Source organism: Microcebus murinus, chromosome 21 (assembly GCF_040939455.1).
Source record: "Microcebus murinus isolate Inina chromosome 21, M.murinus_Inina_mat1.0, whole genome shotgun sequence".
NCBI classification, from domain to species: domain Eukaryota; kingdom Metazoa; phylum Chordata; class Mammalia; order Primates; family Cheirogaleidae; genus Microcebus; species Microcebus murinus.
The window spans coordinates 38,285,355-38,310,605 of NC_134124.1; the positions used below are offsets into that span (position 1 = coordinate 38,285,355).

The 25,251-nt window shown below is 40.8% G+C and overlaps 1 protein-coding gene across 8 annotated transcripts in view; it reads right to left on the minus strand.

Moving 5' to 3' along the window:
* Positions 1 to 25,251, minus strand: part of PPARG (peroxisome proliferator activated receptor gamma) — a 128,867-nt gene that overhangs the window by 6,828 nt on the left and 96,788 nt on the right. For all 8 annotated transcript variants that reach the window (XM_075996322.1, XM_012785269.3, XM_075996325.1 and 5 more), the window contains 2 exons: positions 18,564 to 18,763; positions 8,791 to 9,241 (listed from right to left, as the gene is read on the minus strand). In XM_075996322.1, coding sequence (XP_075852437.1) covers positions 8,791 to 9,241; positions 18,564 to 18,763 — 651 coding nt within the window. The remainder of the gene's footprint in view (positions 1 to 8,790; positions 9,242 to 18,563; positions 18,764 to 25,251) is intronic.

The window sequence follows — 25,251 nt, forward strand, 5'->3', positions numbered from 1 at the left end:
GCAGTGAACGTACATGTTGCTGGCAGAGTGTTCACTCTGAAGTGCATTAACATTCCGACACTTCTCTGTTTAAACAATAATTTTACAATTATAAATGCTTTCTCTATGTCCGATAACAAGATATATGATTTAGCTGGGATGGGGGAGGAGGACAACCACAACAATAAAACCAAACCCAGCCAATATTTTCTTTTATCTGCCCATTAAGAAGCTCATCTCAAACACTCCCACCTACAAAAGAGCCAACTCCCAAGCCACAAAACAACACAAACCCATCCGGTGACAAGGTGGGTAACCCTTTCCTCTTCGCCGGTTCCAAGCTCTTTCACTTGACAGTACCTCCAGTGAATTGGGTGTGGGCTCTGGTTTAACCCCAGGTCTCTCGGAATGGAACTGGGACTTGAGATTTCTGTCCCACCCTTGGGAAGTCCTTGTGTCCCTATCTCCCTGTGTCCTGGGGTTAGGGCCCCTTTGTCGATCTAGTCATTCAAGGTCACCCATCCTTTTTGTGAGGACCTGGGGAGCAGTCTGCAGTTCTTCCTATAGACGGAGTGATGTAGATGCACTCTGGCTTCCTCCTGTCCAAGAAGGGCTGTGTCAGGGCTGGAAATGCGGGGTGGGGTAGAGGGAAAAGGGTGGAGCAGAAATAAGAAGGAGAATGATCCTTTCTGATCCTTTCGGAGTCTGCCACCAACCTGACACACTCATGTCCTTAATCCACCTGGTGGCTCTGCCCTGTGGTGTTCTGGGTAGCAGAGAGGATAAAGAGGGAAGGAGAGGAGAAGGGAGGACTAAGAACTGCTACTCTTCTTTACTCCCTCAACCTCTAGAAATGGCAACAACACATCAAAGGCAGTAAGCAAAATAAAAAGTTGCTGAGTATTACTTTTCTCCACTCCCCCAGTGTCCTCCTTTCCAATGTCTTTGGGAAGAGCCTGTGATCTCAAAACATAGGTGTGATCTCTAATTATGACCAGAGGTCCACAGGACTTCTGGGAGCCAGCCAGTCTGGGAGCCACCGGTCAGTCCTGCCTTGCCCTCTCTCCTGGGGGCAGCAGGCTCTAGCATTCTCCCCTTGCTTTGGGGACCCCCTTCCTCCAGTATCTCTGGTTTTGTTCTCAATCCACAACTAATCCGCAAAGGGAGAGCTGATAAAGGGATTAGCTGATATCTCCCTAGGGGTATTTATACTGTAATAAGGGATTTTAAGAATGACTATTAGAATTTGAAGCAGTGTGACTGGCAGGACTGAGTGAAGCGACTTCAAATTATATCATGCAGGGAAGGGAAGATTAGCATTTACTGTGCACTTAGCAGGCCACAGGCATTGTGCCAGAGACTTCACTTGCTCAGGGTACTGATAAGGACATTAAGGCTCAGGGAGTAAATAATTGCCTGCAATCACACCTCTAGTAAAAGACGGAGTGGGGGTTTGCGACCTGTTCCTGCGATCCCAAAGCTCTCCACGAGGCCGTCCTGCCTCCTCTGCTCTACTTATCTGTGAGGCGGTGAGGCCTCCAAGCAGCCTTCTCTAGGCCTGAGCGATTCCTTAACTACCTGCGTGCGGCCTCTCTGTGAGGAGTGGCTAGAAGCAGTGCTCAGTTTCATTCTTCCTCACTCGCAGATGATCTGTCTGAAGGCCTTGGTGAGTTGTGCCAGTCTGGAAGGCTGCCTGGGGTCACCCAGAGTTTAAACACACATTGTGAGAGCCCAAAATGATAAAGTGCTCCAGAAAGCAGCCCGCTGACTGACTGAGCCTTTTCCAAGGCTGCGGTGTGGGGCAGAGTGACTCAGCATTCATCTCGCGGCCGCCTCTTGCCTGGCCACTCACTGCCATGATCCTGACCTGCCCAGCGCCGAGCAGGGGACTTTATCTCTAGAGCAGTCACAGATAAAGATGCCTCTACAGTCTACAAACAACAAAGCCAGTGTGCGTGCGCGCGCGTGTGTGTACATAAAGTTTATCAGATGATTCTAGGATGTTTCATCTCCCCATCATCCCACCCCTCAGCTCTCTGGTTTTTAGAATTTGGGCGCCAACTGAGAACTCATAAATATACCTTACCCCTGTCAAACCAAGTCTCTGGGGTTATGAAAATAGTGAAATAATGGGACATTTCTAGATAACTCAAAGTGAGTCATTATTCAAAGCCATTCTGCCAACCAGTCATGGCAACATGGTGGGAGGGGTGGCCCTTTCAAGGGAAGAAGCTCAAAAACTATGTAGACACAGCAGTGGTGCCCATCAAATATTTCCCCAATTAACACGTAAGTGTCATCACTCTTAAACACGATCGCAGCCCAGATAGGGGTATGGACCATCAATAACACTCTTTGGCTACCCTGCTCAAGGGAAAGCAGATGTCCCTGTTAATCTGCAGCATCACAAGACGAATCAGAGAACCAACTTTCACCACACAGGCAGCAGCCCAGTCTCGGCCGGAAGAACCCCGAGATGGATGAGGCAGCCAGATGTGTAGCTGGCATGGGGGAGGCAGAAGAAAGCCGGCCTACTGTGGTCCCTAGCACTTTTGGTATCTGCGTGTTTACATATTTGGGGCTTGCCTCCCTCAGCTAACTGGGGAGGAAGACGCTCCCAGACCGCGGGGCCGCGTGGTCAGAGCTCCGGGCTGGGCGCCCTGTGAAGCGCAGGCCGCCTCTGTTCTGTCCCAGGGAGAGCAGGTGCTCTCGGGCTCCGGGCTGGGAATACGCTACACATTTCGAAGGGCAATCAAGGGAGGGGAAGAGAGATGGAACGCTCCCAAACCAGCGTTCCTCCAACTGTGCCTGTGGCGCACTTGTGCTCTGGCGGTCGGATTGAGGTGCTTTGCTATGACAGCTGAGGAAGTGTTATTCTGTTTGTGCATTTTTGACAAGAAGAAATGAAGGTACTTGGATGGTATTTTAACAATTTAAAATTCCTCTCATGAGTTTTTCTGCAACCACTTATCTATATTAGAACCTGGGATAAGATGGTATCTGATTAAGTAGAAACGTGTTTATTTGATTATTTAAAGTTTATTGTTTTGTGCGGAGTTCTGCAAACACCACCATTATTTCCAGGTGTCCTGCTATCTGAACACATTTAAGAACCTGACCACCAGTCTTCAGCCTTATCATCAGGCACTAATTCTTACCCAAGCAATTCTCAAAACCCAGGGTGTAATTCTGTAAGACAGGTTAAAATGGTGTCTTACGAAGGACTTTGAATATTAATAATATCTGAACTATAACCGGGATATTCTTAGGTACAATATTTGGAGGCAGTATTGAAACAGGTAGTTTTTGACAACTGCCTCAGATATCCAAGCACAAAATAATTAATTGAGATGGTTCCACATCTCAACACACAAAAGGCAGTGGAGTCTAATGGTTAAGTGCGCCAGGTCTGAGAGACCTGGCTCTGAATCGGTGAGGCCAACCTCACCGATTAGTAGTCTGTGACCTTAGGCAAATTGCTCAACCTATATAAACTTCTGTTTTCTCCATCTGTAAAATGGGGGTAATAAAAGATCATATAGAACTGCAGGAAAGATGAGACAGATTATGAATGTATATAAAGTATCTAGTATGTATTCTGACATACAGTGAAGTGTTCAACAAATAGTAGCTATTATTACTATTATTTCAGATTTTTATTAATTCAATAAGCATTTATTGAGTAACTTATTCTGGGCCAGTGCTGTGCTTTGATTCTACTTTAACTCTAGCAAATTAAAAAATCTTGGCCGGGCACAGTGGCTCACGCCTGTAATCCTAGCACTCTGGAAGGCCAAGGCGGGAGGATCACTTGAGGTTAGGAGTCCAACATCAGCCTGAGCAAGTGGGGAGACCCTGTCTCTACAAAAAAGCAGAAAAATTAGCCAGGTGTAGTGGTGCACACCTGTAGTCTCAGCTACTTGAGAGGTTGGGGCAGGAGGATCGCTTGAGCCCAGGAGTTTGAGGTTGCTGTGAGCTATGATGATGCCACTGCGCTCTAGCCTGGGCAACAGAGCAAGACCCTGTTTCAAAAAAAAAAAAAAATCTATCTATCGGGCCATGACCATGGGTGAGCCCCAGGAGCCCCATGTTACTGACCTCGTAGAACTCGGTGTTATCCAATTGACACAGAATATATCAACTCTTCCTTGATATGGAAATATATAGTTATGAGAACAAGTCCCCCTTCTACTCTATTCTTCCTCCCACTCAACAGCAGAAACATCCACAGTCACCCAAGAAAGCTGTCCAAAGCTGCCCCACACAGAAGGGACAAAGCTGGCTTGCTGGAGAAGAGCGTTCTCCAGGCGGTCTGGAGCACCGGGCCGGACTCGAGGGCGAGGCAGGCGGCTGGGTGACTTGCCATCTGGGGCTGCCGCAGCGCTGTCTGCAGCTTCTCTGTCCTTAGGACAGAAATGGCAACTTGCCTCAACAAATATATTGTAAAGCCAGTGAATTTCCTCCCCCGTATCTTGGAAGTTTAGGAAGAACTGGAATGGATTCCAAACTGTTTTGAATTAACAAAAAGAGCTTTTGCCTGTTGCAGAGTTCCAGCTGGAACTCTCTTCGACTTTTCTTCACCAAGCAGCAAACACTTAAGGGGGCAAAACATCCACTAGGGCGTCCTGGGGCTTGTCAGCTTTGCTGAGCTTTACGCTTGGCTTCGGTCGCTGCGTAGGTTCTGGGAGTCGCTGGAGTGGCTGGCATGATGCTGTGGCGCCAGTTGTAAACATCCCTCGCTGGAGGCAGTTTTATTACTCTTGATGCCAACCAGCCTATCAGTAAGACCAGAGGGGGCAAGGGAAGCTATTACTTAGCACGATTACCAAGGAAGCACCTTTCCTGGCCAAGAAGTACGGGCATAGCTTAGGGAATATGGTGAAGGGAAAGCAGGTTGTGGCCACGAGCTCAAGAGTGAGTGTGCTGGCCAGGCAGCAGAGGAGCAGGGCAACTGGGGGGCAGTTAGGGTACCCGGGGTTCAGTCCTAGTTACCCTGCACACCAGCTGTTAGATCTTAGACAAGCCTCTTAAGCCTATGACCCTTGCTTTTCTTTCTGTGAAATAAGAATGAAAACACAAGAGCATGTCAGGATCTAAGGAGAGACTGTGTGTTGAAAAGGCCCACAGCATTGAACTTAGGTTCTCGAGTGTTGCTGTTCCTTACCAGTCTAATTCTTACCCTCGGGTCAGGAGGGAGGGAGAGAGAAAGGAGGAAAACTTAAGAAGAACTAGGTCATCTTTCTCAGCAACTTTGAGAGCGGAGATGCTGAGAACCGGGCAGGTCTAAGCACCAAATCAAGCGCTATCAGCAGGTTTCAGGGCTGCCTCTCAGGCAGCAGCTCGTCTTCCCAGCAAATACATACTTGGGTCAAATCAGTTACTTTTATCCAAAAATCCTCTCTTTGGATCCCCCAGGGATGCCTCTTCCTTAATCCCCAGTTCCTTACCACCTCACTCTTACGTGGTGCCCGCACCCCTCACTCTGCCCTCAGTCTAGGGTCCCAAGAGCCCTTGCCAGAGCGGAGCCTTTCTGTGACCCCAAGGCCTACTCAGAACGGGGCCAACTGCAGCGCTGCCAAAAGCACGTCTTTCTGAAGTCAGGAACGCCTCTGACAGACTTCAGAATAAACTGCAGAGGAGAAAAGAATCACTCTTGTTAAGACTGGGTAGAATCAAAAATTTGTTTACTGGATCAAAGCTTCTTGCTTACATGAATGTTTTCCCTTTCTGGAAAATCCAGAATGGGGGGAAAAGCTAACTGAGCAATTTTCTCTCATTCTAATAAACTACAATCTGGGATACTGATCTCATCATCTACAGATGACAGCAATGCAGATCGTACCAGAACAGTCTGTGGCGTGGGAAGGACTGTGGGGCAGCTCCTTCCCTGCCCTACACCTGTCAGCCTTTCTGAGGAAGGAAGAGAAGAAAATTCCTGTGAGTTGGACACACACGAGGCCAGTTATTCATTCTTATCTATTGCTTGTTCGTAGGCTTCATCTACAAAAGCCAACTTCAATTGCAGAAGGATTTGGCTTCTATGCTATGGAAATCAATGGCAAATTTTTTTTTGAGGACGTCTAAAGTTATTTCCAGAGTTTTCTTTTCATTATAGCCACAGATATAAGATTATTAAAATCTATGGCAGGCTGCTACCTTCAAATTTCTTTCACTGTTCTGAGGATTAAATGAGATCTGGATATTGGCTACTGTCAAGACAGTTTGCATAAGGCTAAAAGGAACTTCTTTATGCGATATCTATATTTAAGTGGTACTATGTTATTTGGTACCACTTTTGGTACCATTTTTAATTTTCATAATTGAAAGCTGAAGCCTGCAATATCAATTAAATTGAATCAAACATTTCAGAGCTATTTTTTGATCAATTAATGAAAAATTTAAAGGCCCAATGAATCACTGATTTTTAGATCATCTAGCTTGTGAGAAATCTAGTTAGGGTTAGTAATGGCATCTTTTCTAGATGGAACCACACTGTTGTCTGCTGTATCCATAAAACAACATTGCTCAGGTTCAAAAAGCCTGGATTTATCCTGATTATTTCTTATCTAGACCTTTCCTAGTTAGAAACTAAGCATCTTTGAATGGCTTATTTCAGACAGTTCCCTTAGCATCTATGATAGGAATATAAATTGCTACAAACTTGTATTATATTGTACCTATGCATATATTTATCTGTATATATGTATGTGCAAATAAATGTTTTGGTAGGAGAAACAGGACTTTGTTAATCCTATTTTATTCCGAGGGCAAAGACCTTACTTTTCTCTTATAACGTTCTGTACTCTTTGGATTATAAAATGACCACATATTACTTTTACAAAAAAATAGTAAAAAATATTAACAAAGAGTATGTAGAGTATGTAATGACATGAGAAACTAATTAAGTGGAAAGAATATAGACATAGGATATACAAGCTTAGGAAAAATATTAGAAATATAGCAAATGATAATATATTTTTGTATTTTATTAAAAATAAAATGTGCCTTAAAATATTGGCTAAACAATATCTATTCTGGTTTTTAAAAACTTAATATTTTTGTCCCAGTGAACCTCATATATACTGAAATCTCATTCTTTGCTCAAAGATCCCGGGGGGTTGAGGATTAATTTAAGTAGATTTGGTCAAGATATTAAATCAAGTCAGATAGTATATTTTTGTTCTATTAAATGTAACACCAAAAAGTTATTTTAAAGTGAATTACAACTTGACACTGGACTCTTGGCTCCAGAGTTAATCTAAGCCATATTGTTATTTATTTGCACCCTAGTCATTTAAAGGGTAGGATTTTGCATAGTGTAGCAGTTAAGAGCCTAGACCAAGGGTCTTCAATCTTTTTAAACAGGGGGCCAGTTCACTGTTGCTCAGCCCGTTGGAGGGCCATTGGAGAGTGCGGTGCACATTCCACACATGCGCACTGTGGGCCCCGGTTGCTAAGCAGGACAGGCAGCAGTGGCAAAAACACCTGGTGGGCCGGATAAATGTCCCCGGCAGTCCACATGTGGCCCGCGGACCGTAGTTTGAGGACACCTGGCCTAGACCCTGGAGCCAGATTGCCTGTTCACAATCCTGGCTCCACTTTTTCCCATGTAACCTTGGGCAAGTGAGCAAACCTTTCAGTGCTTTGGTGTCCTCATTTGTAAAATGGTACTTACCTCACTGGGTTGTAAAGATTAAATGAATATGTATGAAGTGCTCAGAACACTGCCGGGCACATAGTAAGTACTAAATGTTTGCTATTGCTATTGTTATTATTACTAATGCACTGTGCACCTGATTTCAGAAGCTTTCTGCTCTCAATTGGACAGCAAAAGACTACAGGGTGAATCATACTCTTTATAATACACTGTGCAGTTGTACACAGTTTCCCTGACAAGGTGAGTTATTACAAACAAAAGATATACTATAGAGTACACATAAAAAGCTCACCTGAAGTCCATTTCAGTATAAAAACTACTGTTTAAAAACCAATTTTTGTATATAGAGACATGAAAGCACAACTTTCTTCTACTCAACTTGAAAACAGTGAGGCTAATGAAAGTTAGTTAGAATAAAACCTGGCTTTAGGAGTTGGTTAGTTAGGTCACGTACTTGCAAGGCCAGAAATACAACAAATTGAAAATAATTCAACTTATTTCTCTGCTGTGTGTTCTTTGGTTCAGACTGCCTTCTTAATTACAACCACCACCACACCAAAGGTACTTTGAGGGAAGCCATCAGAGGATCCATATGAGAGAGTAGGATCCTTAAATATAGTACCTATACAGTCAGTACAAATATAGTCCTTAAGTTCTGATATCAGGAAAGCAATTCAAAGTAATAGCTTACTGATGGTGGGGCAAGAGCGTTAATTTGGCTAAAACCACTTAGTAGGTACCTTCTCTATCTAAGTGAGCATCATTTTAAGCAAAGTTGTATGTGTCATTACTTGAATGAACCAAATAATGGAGTGGCCTTTGGAAAGGAATAAGGCAAGGAAAACAAAAGAAAAAGAAAAAGGAGAAGAGGGCATTTGATTTCCACAATTGGATATGACTGGAAAAAGTATTGTGAGGATAAAAGAAAAGAGCCTGGGTTACTCAGAGCCTTCACACTGCAATCCTGTGATATCCTTTCTTGGTATACTATTTTGAGTGTACAGTGAGATTCTCATGGCATTCTGCCATTGGCATTTTCTGTACGAAAGGTGCAGTAGAGTGTGAAAAGGAACACAGACTAACACACTAAGGAAATCCAAAATTCTTTCAGCCATCCCACCCTTGTTCATGGAAGATCAAAAGGCGAATCTTACCTCCACTGAGAATAATGACAGCTATAAATATTGCCAAGTCGCTGTCGTCTAATTCCAGTGCATTGAACTTCACAGCAAATTCAAACTTGGGCTCCATAAAGTCACCAAAGGGCTTTCGCAGACTCTTTAGAAATTCCCTTGTCATGAATCCTTGGCCCTCAGATATGAGAACCCCATCTTTATTCATCAAGGAGGCCAGCATCGTGTAAATGATCTCATGGACGCCATACTTGAGGAGAGTTACTTGGTCATTCAAGTCAAGGTTTACAAAACCAGGAATGCTTTTGGCATACTCTGTGATCTCTTGCACTGCTTCCACAGAGCGGAACTGGCATCCCTGAAAGATGCGGATGGCTACTTCTTTGCTCTGTTCCTGCAGGGGGGTGATATGTTTGAACTTGATTTTATCTTCTCCCATCATTAAAGAATTCATGTCGTAGATAACAAATGGCTGCAAGTAAAACAGAGAAGAAGTGGCTGAGTCAGAGGTTTCTCCTTCACAGCGAATGCCATCCCAGTTCAGAACATTGTTTCTTTAAATACACTGGCTTTGCTACTTAAAATCTTTAAAGTTGAAGATGCTTAATGATGAGAAAATACCCTTCTTTTATGCATCTTAATTATTTTCTGAAACCAATCATATTTCACCAATTTTGGTCTTCTTTTCCTTGAATTTACACTGTAACATTTCACCTATGACTGGCTAATTGTTCCAATTTCTTTTGTGTGGAGAGTCTTTGTTGATTTTTTTAAATGATACAAATTCTATCATTTATCTTGGTTTTCAATGAAATACATTTTTAACCATCTTTCAATAAAAAATCATTTCATCACTGATGAGAAGAGCAGAAAAAAATAAAAAATCATTTCAGCAACTCAGGGTTAAAAATACCCATTTGCACATAAACTAACTCTTCAGTTTTAGATTAAATCTCTTTAGATCACAAATGAAATACAGTGTGCATACAAAGTATACTTAACTATAAAAAATCACTCTGAAAGCAGATTAGAAATATTGAAAAAAGAAAATGTCTATTTTTTTTTTAATGCTCTGGAAGATTAAGCTCTTATCTGTTTCAGAAAGAGCAGGTGTAGAAGGCCCACGGGTATATCCTGTAAAATGTGGCAAAAGAAAAAAAAAGGATTTTGAAATTGTATTTTAAGGGAAGTCCTTATAGGTCAAATAATCAATAAAACACGTGCACCAATTACTCAAATTTGCAATAGACAGCTTTCAAAAATAAGTTGTGTTGGTCATGTAATTATCTCTCTCTTTCCTTTCCTTGCATAGAACCAACCAAAGATTTGTGGTCACTGTGAAATTCTCAAGACTACTCTGAGAAGGGGCAACATTTTACTGGATACATAGACTGGATGCACTAAACTATCTAAGGAGATAGACGCAGAATCCTATGCTTCTGTATCTGAAAGCACCAGAATAAGAATTGAGGCTCCAGCTTTGGTTCTATGGTTAACTATGTGACGTAAGTCATTTACCTTTCCTAGGCCTCAAGTTACTCAATGAGGGAGTGGATAGAATCAGGGCTTTCCTTTCTTCTCTGGAGGAGACTCCACTTCCATCCTCAGAAGCGTGTGTGTGTGTGTGTGTGTGTGTGTGTGTGTGTGTGTGTGTGTAGGGCGGTGTGAATGTGTGGGGAGGTGTGAGTGGGCACACACAAGTGCACACACACAGAACGTGAAGTCTCTGATGTACTACAAGTAAAGTTCTTTTTGGCAGAGATGCCGAGAACTCCCTCCTGAATGGCTAGGGGGAGGTGTGCATGAGTGGCCTCCGTAGCCAGCTTCAAGATCCATTGGTTGGAGATTCTATTATCTCCATAGGAGTCTATGTTTTTTACGAACTATTAGGTCTGTTCTACACCAGAGGAAATAAAATTCACATTAAGGACTCTTAGATGTTGAACAGATTTCCAAACTTGCATTTCTTTTCCTCACCACTTACTGGGGTTATTCCAGCCATTTTTACTTTTTTTTTTTTTTTTTTTTTTACCAAAAATTCACTTCAACTGTATAGTTTAGCAAGCTCCAAAAAAGGATGATGTGGCAACACAAGAGCAGGTTTGTCACCAGACTTAATCTTTGGCTCAGGGCTCAGGCAGGTGGCCAAAGTCTACCTCTTATACTATTGCACAGTGGTTCTAATTCTTCAAGGAAACTGGGACCAAACTGTCCTTACTGTGTTTCTTGGACATTTTGCTTATGTGTGTGTGTGTATGTGAGTATGTTTATTTTCTTTTTTCTCTTCAGGATTGGTATTATTAATGAGAGACAAAAGAAAGGCAGGGCCAGTCATATCAATTAAAATTTACTGTATTTTCCAGAATGTCAGATTCTAATCACGAGAAAAATTTGAATGAATAACGATGCTTTTCCAGAACCTAGAGAAAATGTGTTTTTCAATCCTTCAGGTGTTTTATAGTGTATTATAATTTATATTAATCAAAAAATATTGGCTTTCTTTTCTGCTATGGGAATATGATGGTTTGGACAACTGAAAAGACTACCTGCATAAGCAGGAGTACAGATAACACGAATATAAAACCATCGCCTCTTCACATATGCCGAGACTATACCCAGGACTGCCCACTTCAATTTTCAGATGAGCTTCTGCTCAACTGCTGGCTTCTTGGCACAGAACATAGACATGAAATTCCTTCACCTCCATGTAAGCATTTATCTGGAACTATGCCCTGATAAATCACCCTGTGACTCTTCCCCTCTACTTCCCCTGTCCCCTCATACGAAGCTCAGGTTCCTGTTTTTGAAAACTCTGTGATGGTTGAACACAGGGCACAAAATCCTGCTAATTTTCTCTCCCCATTTAACAACAATGTGACTTTAACCCCTTGGCAATCGATGTTGGTCAGGATTTCCTGGCAGTAAACACTCAAGGACAGAGAGAGGAATCAGCACCCCACCATCATGCCAAACCATTCCAGTTTGTTTTAAATCCCTTCGGCATTCTGAAAAGTGGTGGTGAGCTGGCAGAGAATTCTGGGTTTTGACATGCAAATGAACGCCAGGTGGAGTTTTTTTATTTTCCCTACTCATATCTGATTATACTATTTTTGTTGCATTTCTGAGGTCTGCAAAGCCTCCATGAGCATCTGTCAAACTGCAAGAGTGATCACCAGGCATGGTCTGCCTTTCTTTGCAACCAGTTCACCAATTCTTAGACTGCAAACAGTTGACTTGCACATCACTTTCACATTTCACAAAGGACCTCCTTATCCCCAGACCTGGCGAGAAGACAGCCGCCTGCATGCTTTACAGAGAGCAGAACTCCTAAAACCTCAGTCGAATTTGGCCTGTAGAATTTATCTTGAATCATTAATTTAGCTTATACTTCTGGTACAATTTTCCATGTAAAATGTACTATACATCCATGGTCATGTTTCTGTGCTTTTACAAAGCAAAAGGGAGCCCTTACCCTTCCAATTAGCTTATACAGCATCACCTGACGATGTGCTATTACAAGAGGAGCCATTTCATCTTCAAATTTTGTCTTAATGATTTTATACTTTAGTCCAGGGATAATTACGTACTTATCTTCAGACACTACATCAAATGGTTGGATATTCATCCCTCCTTAACAAGAAAGCAAGCTTAATTACAACTAGGACATGACTGAAATGGATCCAGGTTTTGTGGGACCTGAAATGTACACAATTGTGAGGTCTTCTCTAAGAAATATAATGCAAATTATGAGAATAAAATTGCTCAGGCCCTTCTCAGAGCACTGTTCAAGAGACTATTAGCCTCAAGGTGAATCTGCCTCTGGCCGTTATAATGCCTGTACCTTGCATATATCGGACAGACCCAAACAAGGTCTGGAGAATGGAAGAAAGCTGTGCTTAAATACAATGTTTTTCCAGGAAAGCAAAATGATTTCTATAAGGGGAAATACATTTAAAAAAAATTTTTTAAATACTTATTTATTAATAGAGACAGGGTCTCACTCTGTCACCCAGGCTGGAGTGTAGTGGCATAATCATAGCCACTGCAGCCTCCAACTCCTAAGTTCAGGTGATCTCCCACCCCAGCCTACCAAAGTGCTGGGATTACAGGCATGAGCCACTGTGCCCAGCCTGATTTTTTAAAAAGGGACACATCAAATATAACTTATTATGATATATTTTGATTTTCAAAAATGGCTCCACATATCAAGGCCAGGGTGGGATTAAGGGTACTGTTTTATACAGATGAGTAAATTTAGTTATAAATCATGACATGCTTCCTATGCAGAGCACAGTGATGAAGGGGAAAACGATGAAAACAAAATGGAGGAATAAAAGTTTACTTATTTGAGAGGAGAAACGGATCAGTAGTATTCTCTAGTAATCCAATAACATCAGAATTTTAATAATGAGTTATGAAAGGTATTAAATACGAATGCTTCAAGTTTATAGCTCCTTTGCAGTAATAAAATAGCAAGCTAAAGGAGAGAAACAAGAAAAAAGTCAGCTCATAAAGCACAGGATATTGTGGGTGATCTCTCTAATTTGGCAGGCTGAGATCAGTGGGGCAGACCACTCTACCGCTCTCTCAAACAATCACTTGGTAGCCCTGTCAGAGTTAGAACTGACTCGGAAAAACGTGGGCCTCATCTCATGGGGCTTTCCTGATATTCTTGGTTTTCCTTAAGGAAGAACACTCCATTCTTAGGGCCTATCTTCTTCATTTTGTTTCCTTCTTCCTTTTTATAGTTCCGACTGACTTTCATCAACTTTGACACACCTAGTTCTCCTCAATTAGCTACAATGGGTGAATGTTAATCCAACACATGTTGGTTTTGGTTTCCTCAACCTATTTTTTGTTTTTACCCCTGCTGTTCCTATTTTCCTCTTATTGAGAACCATGGGATTTATAGAACATACGGGATCTTCAGAAATAATCTGTACCATCGTTCTCTAACTAATGAATAAACTGAAGTCAGGAGACTTTCCAAAGTCCAAGAGCAATTTATAGCAAACCCTGAACTAGAACCAGAGCTCCTGATTCCTGTTTGAGTTCTTTTCCCTTTCTATTGCTTTCTCCACATCTTCTTTTTCCTAATAAAATGACTATTCTGGAATGAACTGGGGCTTTTAAACTGCAGGTCTTATATGTTGGGATCTTGAGGCAGCGCCTTTTTAACTATTGTTTCCCAGAGGTGCTGGTTAAGTGCTGTGTGCGACAGAAGTGAAGTTTGAAAGGCTGTCAAAGGTGATTCTGCTTTCCTGAGTGGTTTGGAGATTTAAGACAAACAAATGAAAACTTAATACAAAGAATTATTCACACTTTAATGACCTAGCATATAATCATAACTCTTAAAAAATCATCTATTACCAGCCAAAAAGTTACTCAGCGGGTAAACAAGGGTATTGGCCAACTGAGTCCAATCACTGGGGAAAAAAACCCAAATGTTTTTCTTTTTAACTATATAGAATATTTTTTTAACTTACTCTCTGAAAGAACATTAAAGAACTCTCTGAAATTCAAATCTGTTATATCTTTAGCTATTCCTGAGAACCCTGGCAATAAAATAATTTTTAAAATTAATATTAATATATGGATTAATATTTTCAGGAGCCTAACTTTTCTAGCAGCCATGGAAATAAATCAGCACTACTATCCTGCTCTTTTTTTCTCCTAGAGTCCCTGAGCAGCTTGCCCAATGTCTTTCTTCTCAGGGGAGCAAATTCCAGCCCAGTCAGGCTTTTCCAGAAATAAAGGGAAAAGAGACCATACTTTGTTTAGCTGGAAATGTAGGATTTAAAAGGATAGATATTTTTCTAATGGTTTGAGTCAGCAGATTTGATAGCCATTGTAAATTTTAGAATGTACAAACTTAAGTGGGTACAGAAATGTTTTCACAAAAGTTTACATTTCCATAGTGGTTTTATTACTCATTAGTTTCATATTTCACTATTTAGAATGACCATTTTTTTGCTGGCATTAGTTTGCTCTTGTAATTATAAATACAGTGACTCTACATGTACCTATCATAAACAATGTGATGCTTTGGAACCCAAAGTCCAATATACTACAAATAAAATGTTTTATTCCTTATTTGCAGATAGAGCACAGCCAGAGCTTCACCAACTCTTAGATATGGGGTGGAGAGTTGGCAGGCATACCAAGGGTTTCTCTATTTATTGTTTTATGATAAACTACGGCACTGAAAATGGTTTTTGAAAACCACCCTCTGTTTTATTCATCAACAAACATGGGATCATGTGACAGTGATACAACCAGTGTGATCATCACACCAGGGTAATAGTCAAACACCAGGAACTTCCAAAGTCCATTCAGTTATCAAACTGCCTTCGTGAAACAGAGCACCCTAGTTCTAGCACATGCACAGTTTCCAGGGCTCCATAGGATCTCTTAAAAAGGGTCTTTGGCTGGAATAAGCCACTGAAAGGGAAATAGGTTGTGGGGAGAGTCAGTTCTACCCTGAGGATGGCAAAAAGGCCTATTGCTCCATATTTCTTCTCTGGGGATCCATAGCCAGTGATTCCATATCCTATCTTTCCCTAGCCCTGAGCCTAAAATTCCCAAGCATTATTCTTAGTTAGGCAAGACAATGAAAAGTAAGGCATAATATACCAGATATGATGTTAAATTTGTTAGAAGGGGAGCTGGAGCAGTTAATTTTTCTATTGTGAAAGGTACGAGTGGCCCCAGGGAATAAGATACAGGAGAAGGAAGTTTAGCTGGGGAGTGTGGGGAGAGGGCGGCCTAGAGGCAAGTGCTGAAAGGGCGGAAGGCAGGAGTTCCATAATATGCAATGGTTAAATTGAGCAGTAAGATAAGTACAAAGAATGGCCTCTTCAATCATTCAGTTCTTTTTTCAAAGGTTCTGGGTAACTGGTCATCCTCTGTGCTGAGCAGCCTCCCCCAGGCTTGGCCTAACCAACACTGATGACATCAGTCCCAAGCAGGGAGTACAATGAAACCCAAATTGCTCTACTGCACAGCCACAGCCACTTTTGGACACCCTCATCCTCTCAAGAGTCCACACTTCTGCAAAACTTTTCCTATCAATGCAAATCTTAACTTTCATGAGCCCTGGCCAAGAGATAACATAACACCCCTGAGATAGATACTATCAAATGAATAACACTACCACGGAGATAGAGAACAGATCTCTAGTCTCATTGGAAATCACGTTTTGGATTTTTTTCTCTCTTATATTCATCTCTGAACTATTTTTTTCCACTAGTACTTAATTTGATTTTGCAAGATAAGGAGAAAAGAGAATGCCAAACAATTCTAGTTCAGTTTTGTGTCATCAGCAAACGGATTATTTTAATTTGGCCCAGTCTCTCTTTTTCCAGACTCCAACTGGAGGCAATTCTTCCTGTATCCAGATCATGAGTGATGTCCAGTTTTGTGAGCAAATATTGGGCTAGTTAGAAGCTCTTTGTTGAAAGTCCAGAATTTCAAAGGGCACAGGCAACCGTTTTTATTTCACATTAAGCAAATACAGTCTGAGTAACTATCAGAGGCAAAGCATAGTCCTAGTTATTACAGGGGAAAAAAAAATCACCAACACTTGGCCTCTAAACTTGAGAAGCCTGTGATCAAGCATTTTGCAGCCCTTTCCCCCAAAATAGCTTATTATGTATTTATTCCATAAAGGGCCTCCAATTATCATATGTTTTAACTCAAAGATGTAGAGCCAAGGAGTCAACTGGAGTGAGGTTTTAGTGAGATTTACAGTGGTTTGGGCTCCATGTCCTTCGGTGGCACTGATAGGAGCATGTTGGCTACTGGTGGTGTAAAGCTAAATTCTTAGCTACTGGGGATTTTTTTGGTCTCCTTCCTATCTTCCAGGTACTATTAAATTGATAGGCTTTTCAGCAAGGATTGCAGGTCTGGCTTGGGAAATGAAGAGAAAGTGAGGAAGCAGTTCCTACAAGCTAAATGGCCGCAGCCAAAGCCGTGCTGTGTGCGGTTTGCTTTAGGGCACTTTCCTTTTTGGCAATCCTGTCCCAGTTCTGGGTCTCCAGTCCTGGTTCCCAGACATGCTCTCAGCAAGCTGCTGTAAGCTTCCTGGAAGCATTACCTCTCTTTGGCCACATAGCTCTAGTTTGCCTTTTATTTTTCTACCTGGACATACACAGTTTATTTTCTATAGTCAAATCAGCTTTGCAGAGGTCTTCACTTACTATTGATGTGCTATGGTCTAAATCTTTCATTGCACAAACAGAGACTCAGCGGTGCACTCCCCTATGCTCTGGCATCCTGTGTGTGGAAGACAGCAGTTCTAGTCAAGGCCCTTCCTGACTTCTGTAATTCAAGAAGAACAACACTGTACAGGAAAAATTTCCCAACTGGGAATATGTTGGGATAGCAGAACCTGGCAAAAAATTCCTGTTGTTCTAAAATCGACAAAAAGAAATCATATTTGGAAAGTTTTCCTAGAGTAAAGTTTTCCTAGTGTGTATGTCTCCCTGGCTCATTGTCAGTCAATGGGAAAGACTAGCTTCCAAAAGTAGTGTGATATGAAGGGACTATCAGGCTAAGAATGCTCTGATCTAGAGGTTAGAAAGCCTGCATTATAATCCTGGCTCTTCCATGTGCTTGCTGTGAGATCTTAGGGCAAAATGTTTAACCTCCCTGGACTTTAGTTTCCTCATCTTTAAAACGAGAATATTAACAAAAGTGGTAAGATGGCCGTGTGGCTCGAAACAGATATGAGTTACTGACTCAAGAAAACTTGACTCAGTAACACATATCTGTCAAGTAATAGCACAGCTCTCCTGGAGGTGCTCATTTGATAATAAACGCTTGCATACGAGGGCTTTCAAGAGCTGGGGCAGTGTCTTCCAAGTGTGTTCTGCAGTGCTTACTGCTCTAGGAACATTCTGTAGACATTATTATCAAAGCCAGATCCTGTCTTTAACAACTGAGGTATAGAGACATGATCCAGGTCACACTCAAAGCTGGTGGCAGAATTGGGACTGGAATCCAGGCATAGTTTTGGTTTGTTTTAATATAATTCCATGCTGCTTTCTCAGCTTCTGGTCAGGGAAGATTTCTACTTCTTAGAAAACTTGACTCAGTAACAATTATAACCCATTCTGAATATTCTAAACGGTACCACTCAATGAGCCTTAAGGTGTTTGAGAATTCACAGGAGTAGCCCAAGCAGCTCAAAGAGCCTTGCAGAAAATAAAATTTACATACACAATAAAAGGATAGAGCTTCCAGTTCCCCAGGAATAATTAATAGAGTACTACAAGGAAAGAAAGGTAATATAATATCTGGAATGTATTTTTACGGCCCATGTTGAACATTATAAGAGGTAAGTCTGGGAGTTCTCCTGAAAGGTAAAATAGTGGGGCTGAATATCTTTTCCAAACCTAGTTCAGGCCCTTCTCAGAGAAAAGCAGGGCTGCCTGAATGAACATTGTTATGGTCAGTTATTTTGATGCCCAGTAAAAGAGACTGATCCCCAAAGAGGGTGGTAGGATGAGGGGGTCTCAATTCATTCATTAAAGTTAAGATGACCAGTACATTCTTACACTATTCTCAAAGATTTTAGTAGAATTTGGAGGACTTCCTTCCCTTTTCAAAATGTTTACTTATCCTGTCTGAAAATACTTCATGCATTTCAGGCTCAGCCTGCAATATGTTAACAGCCAACGGCTGAACAGTATTCTCCATATGCATGTGTAACACAGTAAATCATTTACTCCAAGACAAAAAAAACATAAGAAAACCCCAGCCACCCCCAATGAAGACAGTAGAAGAGAACTAACTGATTTGTCTGTTGTCTTTCCTGTCAAGATGGCCCTCGCCTTTGCTTTGGTCAGCGGGAAGGACTTTATGTATGAGTCGTACAAATGCTTTGCCAGGGCCCGGAGGTCAGCAGACTCTGGGTTCAGCTGGTCGATATCACTGGAGATCTCCGCCAACAGCTTCTCCTTCTCGGCCTGTGGCATCCGCCCAAACCTGATGGCTGTGGGGAAGAGGAATGACAGGGTGAATCACTGAATTACTACTGCTCCGAATGTGCAGCTCTCTCCCTGGCCCTAGTTCCCACATAACAAGAGCCCCTCCTCCCTCCACCAATCTCAAGTTCTGACTCCTACCTACCACTTTGCTCGTGTTTTTATTTCACAACAGTAGCTCATGCTATCAGTAAAAATTAAACTGTTCACTTCTTTAATTTAAAAAGTTAATACATGATCCTGCTGGGAAGGTGAAAGAATTTAAGAGTTTAGCAGAGGAAGGAAAGTATGTTCATTGAAACATGAAATAACTGACAACCAACTCCTATTCCTCCCTCAAAACCTAATCCAAATGTCACCTTCTTTGTGAGGCTCTCCCTGACTTCTATAAGCAGAGTTAATTATTCCTTACCCTGTACTCCACTAACCCTTAGTATATACTTTAATGACAACGATTTTCACATTGTACTGTAATTATTTATTTTACATGCCTATTTATCCCACTATAGAACAATGACCTGAAGGTCAGGGGCAGTGTCTTATTTATCTTTGTGTCCCCAGCAGTTGCCATAAGGTCAGGCACTAGATGGATCAACATGCTTCATGAATTAAAGTAAAGAACTGTACAGAATTCAAAGTTGTACAGACATAGGCTTTGTTCTCAGGGAGTTTGTATGGTCTTTGTTCCTGTTATAAAGAAATTTGGATGATGCTTTATTTCATCTTCTTAGGCCAGAAAGTACTTTTATAAGTAGTGGAGAGAAGCCATAATTATCCCTGACTCTCCAGAATTACCACTTCATGATGTTTGTCAGAAAGACAATATCCTCAATATTTGGCCTCTTGTGGAGTAAAGAAGTGTGAAAGAGAAAAGAAAGAAAGGCAATGAGGAACACCTAAGAGAGGTTGGTAAGGCCTAAGTTGGGGAAAAAGTCATGTGTTGGTATGAAATAACTTTTCAGCTCAGATATGTTTTCCTTCCCCAGTACTATCTGCAAAATAATTATTTTGAGTAATGTGATTTGGGGGCACACTTTGGCCTCTGCATTCTCCAGTAATACGGGCACTGGCTGTCATAACCACTGTTAATTACCCATGCACAGCTCCATGCCTGCGCGCAGCAGTGGTGTCATAGAGATGTGTTTTTGTGATGGTCTCCTTCACTGGCTGTGTGCTCCTTGGGGCCAGAGACTGTGTCCTAGTCATCGCAGTCTCTAGCAGTTAATGGCACTCAGTCAATGGCTGCTGAATACCAGGATGAATAGATAGACGGTCCTTCACTGTACGCTATTATGCTAAAAGTAGCATTTCTAACATAAGACGTAAAAGCACACAAACATATTTCCATCTGAGTACTTAGTGAACTTTACTTTGGATTTGCCAGAGAAGAAACCGATCTGTACCCTTGAGTCTTAAATTCATAAATTCATTTCAGTTGACCCCAAATAAACTCTATCATCAATGAATATAACTACTGTGTTGTAGAGGCCTCCTTGGAGACCTGGGAGTTATAATAGAAAGGAAGAGAATCTTACCTCTCAGGATGCCTTTTAATTAAATTAGCCTATGTTTAGGCGCTTTTAGTAAATATATCCTTTGTACATGACCCCTTCAAATAGATTATCTTTAAACAATTGCAATTTTTTGGGTCAGAAATCTGTCTCCTTACTCACTCTTCCCCCGTCTCTTTCTTTTTAGTCCCACAGGGATGGGAATTGTTGTTCACATGCGCAACCGCTGCTGAACGCCCGACCTCTGCCACCAATTTGTTCGGGCCCCTCAGTTGCGACCTCATCACTCACTGCATTCTCCTCACAGCACTGATCACAGGGACCACCTGTAACGCTTTCTTTCCTCCTCTGCCATGTAATCGCCACGAAGGCAGCGTGCTCATTATTGTCATCAACACTTAGTACAATGTCTGGCACATATTAAGTCTTTGTGTAATATATTTTGAAATACAATGAAGAAAAAATAGTAAATTCCTTCAAAATCTTCTGTGAAGCTGTTCCTGACCACTTTGCTTAGATAGAATTAATCATTTGCCTCCTTATTCAGTTGGCCCTCGGGTATCCCTGGGTTCTACATGTGAGGAGGAGTCAACCAATCGAATTCAATAGAAAATAAAAAACCTAACTAAAAAATAACAAAAAATAACACAACTGAAAAAATACAGTATCATAGCTATTTATATAGTGTAACATAATTTCTAACACATTGTATTAGATATTATAAGTAATCTGGAGATGAGTTAAAGTACACAGGAGGATGTGTATAGTTTATATGCAAATACTAGGCCATTTTACATCAGGGACCTGCGCATCTGAGGATTTTGGTATCTGTGGGGGTTGGAAGGGAGGTCCTGTACCCATTCCCCCAGGATTCCGAGGGGCAACTGTATTATGTTTATTCCTTGATCATCAGTACTTTTCATTTGAGAAGTGAGGAGATGGCAGAAGCAGAGAATATAAGAATCACTTGGTAACTTTCTACAATTAAGTGTCTTTCATGGAACACTTTGACAGGCCAAGCCATCCTACACCCAATTAGGAGTATATAAAAACCTGGGATTTGGGACAGTTTAGAAAAAGCTTCCTAAACGATGGGCTCATGTTGTATGCATACTTTGGTTCATACTATCGAACTATTATTGTACTATTATGTTGGTTTATATTGGTTATTCTACTTGAATATAAATTATATGAGATGAGTAACAGGTTTTCTCATCTTTGTTCCTGGGTATAACAAAATACACATAGTAGATAACATAAATTTTTGACGAATTAAACTCTAAAATGTCAAGCTTAAAACAGACAGAAAATGAGATACCATGTACACTGGGAGGTTTGGGAAAGCGATCATGAGAGAAAGTACCAAATAAGAATTATGGCATATTAAAAGAAGAAGAAATTTTGGTGTAAAGCTTGGAGAAAATCATTTATCATGTAACAAAACAGAGATGGTTAGAATCACCAACTATCTGCTGCTCTTGGGCTTTAGTTATTTCACAGACAGCACAATAACATCTCTTCACTCAGTGAATAATTATTGAGTGATTATCACATGCCAGACATTGTGCTAAGTGTTGGTTTGGTTTTTACAGATTAGAAACCATAAACATACAAAAAAGTTTACATGCCTAGGAAAGAAATTTTTTCCCAATAGGTAATCAAAAAAGTTAATTTAAAATAAATAAGCAGCCAAAGATAGCTACTTATTACACATGCTAGTCCTGCTTTTCCATAACTTAACAAAAATAGTGAAAAATAACTTAAAAAAATTTTTTTTTGAAACATAATCTCACTCTGTCGCCCCAGGTAGAGTGCAGTGGTATCATCATAGCTCACTGCAACCTTGAACTCCTGGGCTCAAGCCATCCTCTTGCCTCAGCCTCCAGAGTAGGTGGGACAATAGGTCTGTGCCACCACACCTGTAGTTTTCTACTTTTTTAGTAGAGACGGGGTCTCACTCTTGCTCAGGCTGGTCTTGAACTCCTGGACTAAAGCAATCCTCCCACCTCAGCCTCCCAGAATGCTAGGATTACAGGTGTGAGCCACCGTGCCTGGCCTCAAAATCATTTTAGAATTAGGACATATTAAAGTGAAATCATTCTGTTAGAATGTAAATAAAATGTGAATTTTTATAAGTTGAAGTTCCCCAAAAGGCTAAATCTAATGAATAAATTATCTGTTATTGTTAAATGCCCATGCTCCAAATTAGATTCAATTAAGTATTAGTCCAACTAATTAGATGGTGATTTTAGCATTTTTACACAGAAGTTCAAAAAAATGGATGAAAAATACATCCCATTTGGTATGGCTAAATTTGCATAAAACATACAGAAATGTGAAGTTATAGAATAAATAAAAATTTTTATTTACATGCAGTTTTCAGGGGAGGGGAAACAGGGTCTCGATATATTGCTCAGGCTGGACTCAAACTCCTGGGCTCAAGCCTTATCCTCTCACCTCAGCCTCCTGAGTAGTTGGGACCATAGGCATGTGCCACTGTGCCTGGTTCTGCATTCATTTTTTAAGGGGGAAAAAGCCAATTTTATCTTGTTGCTTTTGAGTCTCATATACTCATGCCTGTCTATCTCATGTGAGATAATGAAAGGCAGCACAGAAGGGGTTTAGCACAGTGCCCAGCACAGGATGACGCTTAAGAGACACAGGTTTTACTCCCTGTGGGTGAAGTGGCCTGGGGCGCTGTGATCACGCATCAGTTATAGATCAGACAGTAGCCTTGGCACACTGACTTCTCCTGTAGATAAAGAACAAACTCTGAAAACCTAATCCATCTGTCTGTCTATATTTCTCTGTCTTTCAATTATTTAGGAAATGGTGTTTTTTAGTTAGTTACTATTGAACCTCAGTTTCTACCCTTTGAGTGGAGAATCTGAGAACCAAGATGAGGGAAGCTGGATTGCTGTTTCCTGTAAGACTGAAGTTAGAGCTTAGAAACAGAAGATGTACATTCTAGCTTAGGGATCAGACATATAAAGGCTGAGTGTGCCCATATAAAAGTCTCTTTTTCCCAAATCGTCTACTACTGCTGATTAATCTTAAAAGATAGACGGAAAACGCTCCATTTATTACTATGAGTCACTGAGCAAGAACTTCTGGTCTCGCTAGAAGGCAATGGAATTAACATTACATTTTATGTAGTTAGGAAGTCTATTTTCTAGTTTCAGCTCAGTGGCATACTAGCAGTGTGGCTTTAAGAAAATTAATTTCTCTGGCCCTCAATTGCTTTATCTATAGAATGAGGAAAGAAGATCACTAAAATTTCCCTCCTTCAGCTCTACATTTAGCTCTAAAATTCTACCAATGTCTATGTAGTACTTGAGAACATGCTCTGCTCTTTTTTAAAGCAATATTTGTCTAGTTTTTGAGGCCCTAAAAAAAAAGAAGACACATTCTTTCTGTTCTACAGATCTAGCACCTGTCACAAAAAGCAGCTTCCAGAACACTGACATTCAGTTTCATATTTGAGATAATTAATCACCTACACAGAATTCATGTATCTGGATTACAAAAACTGTCAATATCAGAATCAGTAGGCTTCCTTCAGGAAGACTAGGCTTGATAGAGACTCATTAATTTCCGGTGAAAATATATTAGCATACTATTACACAACATGCTTTTACTGAGCTGAATGCAGCTTGCTACTAGCGTATTGCAGACTCAGCATTGAGTATTTCATACTGATATTACTGAACACACAAACTCCAAGCATATGGAATAACTAGATGTCCTGATTTTTGGATCTTGGTATAACACTAAGAAACAATTAATTGATATGTTTTTAAAATACCTACCTAACTGTAAGAGCATTAAGACAAATGTACTTAATTATAAAAATTAATTAAAGTAGATTTTTAAAATAATAAATCAATAGAAGAATGAAATAAGATGAGTTTTATCAAAAATTTTTTTGTCTTGACATTTAAGGCATGAATTTGCAGTCATACCTTGTTTTTGACAGTTAGTCAAAGCCATGTCTCATGGTCAATTTTTCCATTTTTCACGTTTTTTTGCATGTAAACAACACTCACACAACACTATTGCTTTTCATATGGCTGTTGTCAGTAAGTTAAGTTTTTCCACATCCCTCTTTCTTAAGAGGAAAAAAGAGCTGTGTATTTTGAGGTTTTGCAGGATTTGACAATCTACCAGCTATCATTTTCTAGTTTCTCCAAAGTAAAATAACGAGCAACTTTAGCACTAACATTATTTTTATATAGGGGTATCATTTGCAAATCATTTGTAGAGAACATTTGCCTAAGTTTCTTTCCAAAGTAGAGATGAGCAAAATACCTTATCTTCTAACTCAATCTCCCTGAAGTCTCACCTGCCATCATTTAATTCAGTCACTGATCACTTGTTTGACGCAAGACACTGCTCCACACAGACTGGGCTGAGGTGGGGCACAAGGATGAAAAGGACGTGTCCAGCGGATGTTCAGCTTCTGAGCCTAATATTACCTCGTCTTCAAGCTATCTTTCCTCCACCTAAGAACTTCCTGAAAGAGTTGTCTTCGCACTATGTTGGTATTTGCTCACTTTGTATTTACTTCTCAACCCAATGCAATCTAGTTTTTGCCTTATTTGAATTTACTGAAACTGCTTGTAAAAGTCCTGAATGCTTTCCTCATGGCTAGGTCTAAGGGCCTCTTCTAAAGTTCTTGATCTACTTGAGCTCTCCAGCATTCTCCCAGCCTTTAACACAGGGGACCATCTCTACCTCTTATTTAAAAAATTTCTCATCCTTGTTTCTGCTTTTCTGGGTCTCCTATCTTTCTGCCTGCTATGTTCCAGATCTCATCGATAGTGCCTCTTCCTTAGCTTATATTCTGTTCCTGGTTTGATTTTCTTTCTAACTCACAATAGGTGCTAATGACTCCTGTTCTCTTTTTCCTGAGATTTGGATCCTTATTTTCCACTTCTTCCTGTATTCCTTTGTATGTGGGTGCTGGATATCCCATAAGCACCTCA